The 9903-nt window shown below is 45.1% G+C and overlaps 1 protein-coding gene across 2 annotated transcripts in view; it reads right to left on the bottom strand.

Annotated features, from left to right (window-relative positions):
- Nucleotides 1-1174: 1174 nt before the first annotated feature.
- TMEM169 (transmembrane protein 169) overlaps nucleotides 1175-9903 on the bottom strand; it is a 14710-nt gene continuing 5981 nt past the window's right edge. For both annotated transcript variants that reach the window (XM_035572646.2, XM_050711705.1), the window contains 2 exons: nucleotides 5497-5931; nucleotides 1175-3745 (listed from right to left, as the gene is read on the bottom strand). In XM_035572646.2, the coding sequence (XP_035428539.1) occupies nucleotides 3123-3745; nucleotides 5497-5800 (927 nt within the window). In that variant the 5' untranslated portion in view covers nucleotides 5801-5931 and the 3' untranslated portion in view covers nucleotides 1175-3122. The remainder of the gene's footprint in view (nucleotides 3746-5496; nucleotides 5932-9903) is intronic.

Genomic DNA, 9903 nt, shown 5'->3' with positions numbered 1-9903 from the left:
AAAACAGAACCATTTCAGATACACTTTAAGCTGCGTCTCCAAAGATGATGACTTGAAATCAATTATCAGCATAGAACGACAGTGCCTACCCCATAGCACTGTTTTTCTCACGAAGTCAAGCAGAAGCATGAGTGCACTCTTCTAAGCCACGTACGTCTTTATTCTCCACCCAGGCCAGCAAGGATGGGGAAAAAATGCAATTAAAAATAACAATCAGCAAACACACACTATCTGTACTTAAAAAAAACATTCAGACTGCAGCAGCCAGAAACACACTCAACAATCAAGTAACTGGTATTCCCTGCAGTTTGGCAGTGGCATGTAAGCAGAAATTATTTGAGTTTCTGAAAGCAAAGGTAGAACAAGACAAAAGCTTGTGCTTTCTTCTATTACAACAAGTGATTATGATTATATATTTTGCAGCAGGCAAAGAGCTCCAAGAGATAACAGGCAAGAGAGAAAGCTATCCAGAGTTGTTTTGAGAAAAGTCTGAATAAAACTTTTAAAAATAGCACCAGAACTAACCCCAAGCTTAAAGTAGCCCCCATCAAAATCAGTGGCAGAACACCCTGATTTCATCACGAACAGGCAAGCTTGGTTGAATGTGTAATAAAGCAGAAAACACACGATGGATTGTTCCAGCTTATCCCCCAAAAGGTGGACTCCAAGTGCTTTCGCTATACCCAGAAGCACAGCTGCCATGGCAGAGGGGGGGCAATACACCTCCTCTGATGCTCTTTTGTGTTCACGTAGCAGCAAGAGGCACAGGTTTGGTTTTGTCTCGGTTCTGGCAGGCTGTTTGCAAGCCTGAAAGCAATCCTGCAGCTCAGCAGACATTTCACATAGCTGCGCTCTGTAACTAGCTAGTACTTATCATTCAAACCCTCTGTAAGCTGAAGGCTCTTTGTGCTACTGACCCCAGCCTTTCGTTTAGCCTTGAACAGCTGCTGTTTGGCAGTGACAGCTGAACTCTCACCCTCTGAACTTTCTCCCAGTGAACTGGTCCCAGTGGCACAGGTCATCTTTGAACCCCACTGAATTACTTCCTGTTGCCTCACGGGCTGGGGACCTTTTTTTTTTTTTTTTCTTTTTGCTGGAAGTTGGCCATTGCCTTTAGAGACCCCGTCAGTAAAAACTGATAGTTGTGCATAAGGAAGCAGCAAATGCAGCCTGGCTGTACCTGAGCACAGGGACACCTGTGCTTTGTCGGTAAACTGTGGGGCCAAGCCAGCTCTTTCTATTTGGCTCACACACTGCTCACACTGGTAATTCTCAAGCCAGTGCTAAGAGGCTTCTTTGGCTGGACATCTCAGAAGGGGATGGACCAAGGATGCAGCAGGAACTTCACTTATTCTCAGTGTCAGGCTCAGAGCATCCAATGGACTTCTTCATCCATCGCAGGCTCCCAAATGTCCTAATCGGGATGGCCATTTAGTGTAGCCTTGAGATCGTCCTTGAAACGCAATATGAAGCATTAGCTCCTGTGAAATCCAGTTTCTAAATGCTTCTCTTTGAGACCCTAAAACCAGAGCAGCTCCCCTTCTGTCAGGGAGGCAGGGGAGTGAAACCCCAATACAGACATTAGGGCATACTATGAACTAGCTACCTACACGCATGCAAATGGTGGGCCCTTCTGGGCTGGGGCTGAGCCAGACTTTCTAGCAGCACCAGCTGAACCAGAGCACTCAGGAAATTAGTGATGTTGCAGACGTTTGTAACTCAGTCCCCATTACAGCCCTTTAAACCTCTCCTTCACTTTCTTTGTGCTCTCCTTAGGCCGAGACCTCAACAACCACGTTCCAATCCCGACAAAAAACTTTTCTGCTTGTGATTTTTCTAAAAAGACAATTAAAATTTCTCTGGCCTATGGTGGCCACCTCAGCCTGGCCTGGGAGTCCACTAAGATGCCATGCAAAGCCCCAAAAGGAGGGAAGTCAGTTACGAAAATAAGATATGATGGGAAGGGGATGCACAATCTGTCGCTCTTCCATGCTCTTCCTGCTCCTCCTGCAGGAGGCAGGGGGTGGTGGAGCAGATTTCTGGAGCGGAGGCACTGATGCACTTTGCACTGGTGCTAAGAGGTTCAGGCTCAAGGACGCCCCATTCTGCATGGGATGGTTCAGCATCTCCTCCGTAACAGCAACTTGAAAGCTGGAATGACCACTTCAGTGAGACTTTCCCATCTCAAGCATCTTCAACGCCACCTTCCTAAACTGAGGTGCCACCAGACCACACATACATTGCGGTGACACCCGAAATGATCGCCCTGCCTCACAGCAGGTGTTTCTTCCCAGCACTGCAACTGTTTGCGCTTCGCACTCCCAGCCGTTCTCTTGCGTAAGACTCCTGTAGCCCATTCCCTCGTAGGAGTGCAGCCAGCAAGAGATCGAAGGTCTCAAGGACGTGCGTGCACCTACAGTCACCTGGTGATGTGCAGCGCCTACGCGCGGCTTTGCTGAGCAAGTCACGTGTGGGATGCGTCTCAGGTCAGCACAGATCTGCCTTTGTCAGAGGCTGTGCTGTCCTCTTCCACTGGAAGGCCGGGCACAACTACTGGGGTGCACTCGTTTTTCAAACTGACAGTTTCTCGGCAGTTAGCACACCTGAAAGGTTTTTTGCATTTTTTTTGGAAGAACTGAAAAAGGATCCTTTCTAGGACAACTGCAGGAACATCACAAATCTTGCAATTTATCCTTCCCTTATGAATGAGTTTCCGACCTCCTGAAGTTCATCCCCTGCACATAGACTTTTTTTCGCTGGGTTGACAGGTCTCTGTTATGTCCTATTCCCAAAAAGTGAAGTCTAACTTTACAGAAGTAGTCTTTTCAGCATATACCTCTGTCACCTGCAAAACAGCCTGAGCCCCACAGACCTGGGTTTTCTCACTATTCCCCAAAGTTGTAACTAGCTAAAACAGATGACAAATCACTGGAGAGCCATGCACCTCCCCACAAACACCACGTGAAGCTAGCGCACTTGCATTCTGTGACATTTAAAGAGTACTCCCAGCCTGACATTTTATTTGTGTTTATATATATATATATATATATATAAAATCAGTGTCTTATTTTCTAGGTGAAAACCACTCACGTATGACCAAAATAGTCAGTCAGGACAAAGGCTCAGACTGCTGAAGTCTCAACACCCTGCGCAGAGCTCTTGCCAGAGAGACTACCTGAGATATTATCAGAATCTAGCAGCTCAACAATGCTGTACGGAGAACAATCTTCCAAACCCAGCTTGCTGCAGAGCCAGCCACAGAAGCCCTTCTCCATATCCCTGACAGCATGCCACCAGTCCCCAAAGGACCATGATACCTGGGTCACAGCCGAGTACAGGCCTAGGGAAAAAGACACAACCATGATTATAATTGGGTAGAAGATGATCAAAAAGGGGCAGAAGGTGATTTTGTGCCAGAAGGTCCTCTCTTCGTTGTATACCAAGAAAATGTTGTACCATGTAATGGTTCCATAGTAGAATGAAACCACAAAGGACACCACAAAAATAACGGGGAGGCAGATGATGGTCCAGAGGACGATGTGGGGTCCCCTGTCGAGCCCAACATCACATTTCTTTTTCTTCTCAAGTACGTCTTCTTTAGGAGGTTCCTTTGACTTCGTCAGTTCCTGCAGCTCTTTGTCTGTTAGTGTGACATGGATGTCCACCATCTGACCCTTCTTCTTTCCTCTGGTGATTGTTCCAGTCAAGGTGACGTATCGGCTGTCTAAAGGCATGTTCCAGACACCTACGAACACAGATAAACTCATCCACATTAGATTTCTTTTTCTTTGTGGAGTATTTTATGTAAATCCCCAAAGACCCTGAAATGAATTAGTGCAGATGGAGTAACAGTTAAATAAAAAGAAGATGGAATGCAAGAAGCAATGCAGTATAAAGACAATTATTGCAGAAGAAAATGAAAGATAAGCCAATGAGATGACAGAAATCACAAGGGAGAAGACTCCAACATCTGCACTGGGGACAATATATGAAGGAAAAGTGCTGCAGGAACATATGGGAAAGAGACAAGACAGAGCAACTGACTAAAAAACAGTAAGCTTATTTTCCCTGCTACCCTCAGAGATTTATTCCTGAACAGCATGGACACTCGGCATAAATGTGCTAAATATGAGTAAGGCTCTAGTACTGGAATAAGCACATGCACCCATGGAGGTATACTTGAATAGTTGTTACTCCACTTTATATTTACACTGTATCTCAATCCAATTTAATTTTTAAATCTTTAGAAAATCACAAAGTCTCATATTCACTAAGTCTCATGTAATTACATTTGCATTTTAAGGGATCAAGAAAGGCACCCAACAGGAAAGTGTTGGGATGTGTGTTCAAATCACAAACACTTTGGCTTCCAGGTGACATTGGTTTAGGATGGTCCCTGCAGTGGCACTGGGCATAAACTCGTCTGTGGGGCAAAAATATGCTTCCTTCTGGACTTAATTCCAACTCATGAAGGAACTCCAAGGAATCTGTCATGCTCTTAAAGGGAGCAGTTTGAAGTGGTCCACACAAACAGGAAGGCAGCAGAGAAGCGTGAGGGTTGGGGTTGGGATCACGGGGAATCCAGGGTGGCTGAAGGACCAGGAGTGGGCATTCGCATTAAACCCTTCAGAGCCCACAGCGCCGACTCATGGGAGGATTAGCCATGGGACCAGCCTCACACACTTCTTCCCTACGAGGGCAGCCAGGACAAACATCAGAAGTGAAAGTGGCTCTGAGATGCCCTACGATGACCTTGCCAAATAATCAGTCTTAAAGAGGAAGCTGTGCTGAGATTATGCAAGCAGAAGGCAAACAGCAAATCCTAGATAATGAGTAAAGCTCCCTAGCACAGGTAGAGCCCCTAAATCCATCTGCTGCCATCCTTTCACTTAACAGGCAGTTGTTTTAGGCACAGATGGGGGCTTGACCACAGCATCACTGGCGTAAAGTATGCTCAGCACTTTGGATCGTCCCTAACCAGGGCATACATTCAAAACCAAGAGCAGGGCAACGACTAACATCTGCAAAGAACTGCAGGAGACACCCCAAATCAGGCTGTAGTGCTTTTTGTTTCAGTGCATTTTCATTTACGAACTCAAACTCTCCTTGCCTGCGGTCCTGGCCATGACTGGTCCCACAGCCACTTCCAGCTGAGCTCAACCCACACTGACATCAAGAAGGGTGGCCCTGCCATTGCCTCCCCTCTCCCTGGCCCTGCATTCCTGCTTGGGGTCTGCACCGCACGGGACCCACAGAGCGAGGAAGGGGACCCTGTGTTTCTGTGCCTGTGGCTCCCACCATCAGCCTCTGTAACCTACCTCAATAAATCTTGTGAATCCAAGCAGAGGCGTAAAAAGCACGAATTTCCCCAAATGCAGGTATTCCTAATCTGCATTTCTAAAATGGCAGCAAGAGCCCCAACCTCTTTCCTGAATCTGTCGTGGCTGTCAGTGACACCAAGGTTTATGGAAAGTGGATGTTCCCAGGGATACATACCATCTGTCGTGGACTGACCCAGAAACTTTGAGCCTTCCTCAGAGTTCCTCTCCCCTCCTTCTTCATCTGCCTGCTCCTCTTCCACCTTATTCTCATTCTCCGACCGATACACTATTACTGACTCGGGACGGGACTCTTTCTTCTTCTTTTTCCTCCGGTCCATAGTGGCCTCCCCATCAAAGGTGACCGTGGTTGCCACCGCCTTCCTTGCAGAGCTGTGGCGAGGGCTGTGGGTCCCGGACTTGCTCTCTTTCTGCACCGTCTCCTCCATCCCACTGCTGCTCTCGAGCACCTCACTTGGCATCTTGTAGGGCTTGTTTCCAGGCTAACAGCTCCTGCACTTAGAAGCCATTGATTAGACAGTGGTCCCAGGGATGCTTTGTTCTGGTAAAATGTCCCACTGCTGACATCCAAAGTGTGCGCTCCATTCCCAGCCTGAAATGAGAGGGAAGGCAGAAAAAGTCTGCTTCATACCAAGCAGAAAAAAATGACACAACTTTTCTTTAAAGGGTTACTTCCAACTTGTTTAAATGTCATCTGAAGATCTGATCCTCATTACTGTCTTGAACATCAATTTTATTACATGGGTGCATGTTTTCTAATATCGCCTAATCCTGATTCTTAGGTTCCAATTTTAAATATTAAAAAAATAAAAAGCTATTTGAAGAGGAAAGCGTTTATAACGTTTGTAAGAAGAGATTAAACAAGCACAGCTTATTGCGTGACTTTAACATTCCTCTGCAATGCTGGAAGCAAGCAGAAGACAATGGTTTTGCCTGACATGAAAAAGAAATACTGAAATCACAGACAAAAATCAGGTTGAATAATTTAAAGGACTGGCCTAGCTTAGAGACAGCTGCAGCAGACACATCGTACGTTATGATAGCTCTGTTGGTGCCAGCCTCTCGAGCTTTGAGTGTCTTCTGATTTACTGCCCATTGCAAGGATATTACCAAGAGTAATCAAATGATGTCAAAAGGAATGATATTTCAAACCCTACCAATTTAGCACTGTGCACTTCTGTCAGACCTTAAAATATAACGTATACAGAAGATTTAAAGGAAAATTGCTATTAAGATGACTTCACTGGGGAGGGATTTTGAAACCACAGCAAAGCCTTCTTACTGTGCAGGGAAAAAACAACAAATTTTCATAAATATTTTTAACAGATATAAGGGCTCGGTTTCTGCTCATTCAAGCAAAACTACCACTAATACCAAGTGACAGAGTTATCTATGGGAATGCTGCCTAAGTACACACCACGTGATTAAACACGCATCAAGGCAGCCAAGTCCTGCTCCTTGAACCTGCAAGACACGGGATTAATGGTTCTCAGATTTCGTAACACTTACAAACCCAACTGCCAAATATTCATGAAGTATTTAGGTACACATCTGAGTACAAGAAATAACATTTTAACAACTCTGAAGAGCATGTTGAATGTTTACGTATGTAAAAGAATGCACGTGACCAATGATTAAATTTCTACCTATTATCTGAGTCATGTCCTTAAGAGGAAACTAAGAAACGTAGTTATCATAACGCATAGCCCAATAAACGCTGGGGAAATTGTTTTACTTGAACAGTGAAAAATGTTGAGCATTTTTAGATTTGGTAGTACGGTCCCCGTCTTCCCACAGTTATAAGGTTTTGCTGCTTTGTTTTGAAATTTCTTGCAGAACTTTAGTTCAACTGTTTATGCCTCGCACACACGCACGGACACACACAACTGCTAACTGTATCACTTTAATCTTAAGACTATGGCCAGTTGGCTTTGTGTGGTTTTAAAAAACACAATCCAGATTATTTTTTGCATTACAGAAAATAAATCTTCCCTGGTGAGCAGAAGACACATGAAAAGGAATTCAAAAATCATTCAGCACATCCCAGAAGTCAGACTGCTGCTAAATCACTGGGCACAGGAATCTTTTGGCCAGCTCTGCAACATGGCTGGAGACAGACTGTTTGGACTGCCATCTGAGCTCACACCTGCCATGCAAAAAACGTATGCCTAGATTTAAAGACATGCTGGAAAACAGCTCTGTAAAATACTAAATTTACTGCAAATACTGTCCCTTCACTGCATCAGCCATAAAACTCCACGAAATCCTAAAATCACCTGATTAAGCCTAGCGAGCCCCTGAGACAGCAGCAAGATTCCCCTGCTGCAAATGGGGTAAAAAAAGAAGACTCGGAGTCACTGAGAAGCTGAAAGCATCACTGTTGGGATGACCTACTAAAAGTCTGGACACATGGAAGTTAATTTGGGATTAGATTTCCAAAATTCCTGGCTGTAGTTGTAGGCTCAGCCCATACTGCCTTGAAAAGGGGACAACTTGCCAGTAATATTTAAAAATAACCCAAAGCTAAAAGCAAAGATTTGTGGTTGGGTTTTCTTTCTTTTTTTTTTTAGAAGTTTATCTAGCTGTGACCTTCATTAACTCACAGCAGATGATAACCTAATGTCAGTTCTTGGTGTAATGTCAAAGCCTAAAGGACTACGTCAGTTTTGGCCAGGCAATGAGGAGCAACGTGATGCTATTTTTCAATTTGGCATAGATATGATTGCTACTGGAAATCTGTGTGCAGTTCTTGTGCTCACCAGTCAGGCAAGATGCTGCATACTGATCAGATCTGTATGATCCCTACATCAGAAACAAAACATGGTGAAGAAGATCCCTCTAATCCAGCAGAGGAGGATGGAGCAAGATAAAAAGCGGACATAAAAATACAGAGCAGACGTTAGGTAGGTGTTTTAACAAAGTGTAGGTGTCCCTCGACGTACATCTCTGGGGGCTGCGGAGAATTGTACCGTCACTGGCAACTTCCAAATCTGGACTGGGTATCTTGGTTACTGGTACTTGACCAGAAGAGGTGTTAATGTAGGGAAGTCCTTTAACTTGTATTAAAAGATCACAAAGATCCTTCCTGATCTTAAGCTTTCACAGTAGATGTTTTCTCTTTTCTCCTGGTCCTGACCCTCTGAAGGCAGCACCTTGAAACACCACCATCAGCCCCACATCCCTCAGGGCTGCTGCTGAATCAAACAGGTTCAAACCCCAGCCCATTTTTGTTGAGAACATTTTCTGTAGTTTTGAACAAAAACTGGTAGTCTCTTGCAGAAATCACAGTAGTGGACACAAAGCATGTTCTTTCTCTGGCCTTTCTTTACGTCCAGTAAGTACGAGGCCGGCCCGCAGCACACCACAGCCACCCACAGCACCAACTCTTTCAGCCGTACGCTGAGATCTCGACCCCTTAAAAGCCTTGCTGTGGGGCTGAAGCATGACAATTGCCGTGCAGCTGATGTGAGTGATGACCGTCTCCACGTGGGAGCGCAGAGGGAGATAGGAATCTCATCACTGTCCGTGTGAGAAAAGGAAAAGAAATGGTGAAATTTTAGAGATAGCAGGGAGCAGTTTATTAGCCAAACAATTGGATATTAATCTCTGTGTGAACACAGATGGAAAGCCCTGGGGAGGCAGCTCTGCAAAAACACTCTGTAGAAGAATTTTTAGAAGCACAGTCTTCTGTTACTATGCAGGAAAGCTACTGCTGCTTACGCTTCCCATGACAGCGTTAGTCTTTGACACACAAAACAGGAGCCTAAGAGCTTGGTCTTGCACCATGTAGGTCAAAGGAAGTTTTTCCATCAGCTTTCAGGGATTGCTGCTGCTGCTGCTAACAGAGGAGAAATTATCCGGTTTGAACGCAGACAGGAAGGAAGTGCCTCCCCGCAAGCTAATAAAATCCTTGATCTCAAATCCCTGCTACTGCACAAATAACCTTTTTACGACTGCTCTGAGGAGACATGAGAGGAAAAAATGTAGACTGTAAGCAGTGAGGAGCATCAACTTTTATTTTTATAGTCACATAACATGTACAGCAAGCAACAAGAACTGGCACTGTGTCTTCACTCCCATCACGCGGGGGTTAGCTGCAGGAACAAAAAACAACCGGTACTTTAGAAGAACGGTGAGTTACCACAGGATGGGGAAGAGATCAGGGAAAATTTACCCCAGACATCCAGCTTGAGAGAGAGCTCCCCAGCCACAGGTCCTCCTTCTCCTGCGTCATTCACTCCACAGCCTCCCCAGTCCCAATCCCCAACCTCGCCTCTGATTTTGTGCATGCATCTGTGTTGCTTAGGTGCATGTTAGCCAAAGGATTAGTTCCAATCCCTAGTATTTTTAAAGGGCTTATCTGCTGTCAGATTGTACGTATGAAAAATAGATGGTATCGGAGGCATCCAGCTGTTGGGACAGATCTGTCTGTCACCAATCAATGTGATGACGAAATGCATTGGTCCAATGCAGGATGTACAGCCCCAGACCCTACAACAATAGGTGGCAAGACCTATATAAGAAAGCACGTTTAATTCAGACCTTATGCTGGGAGAGGGCCGAA

Source organism: Cygnus atratus, chromosome 6, assembly GCF_013377495.2.
Source record: "Cygnus atratus isolate AKBS03 ecotype Queensland, Australia chromosome 6, CAtr_DNAZoo_HiC_assembly, whole genome shotgun sequence".
Classification (NCBI taxonomy): domain Eukaryota; kingdom Metazoa; phylum Chordata; class Aves; order Anseriformes; family Anatidae; genus Cygnus; species Cygnus atratus.
Note: the sequence above shows the minus strand (reverse complement) of the source record. Positions and strands in the feature narration are given on the sequence as shown.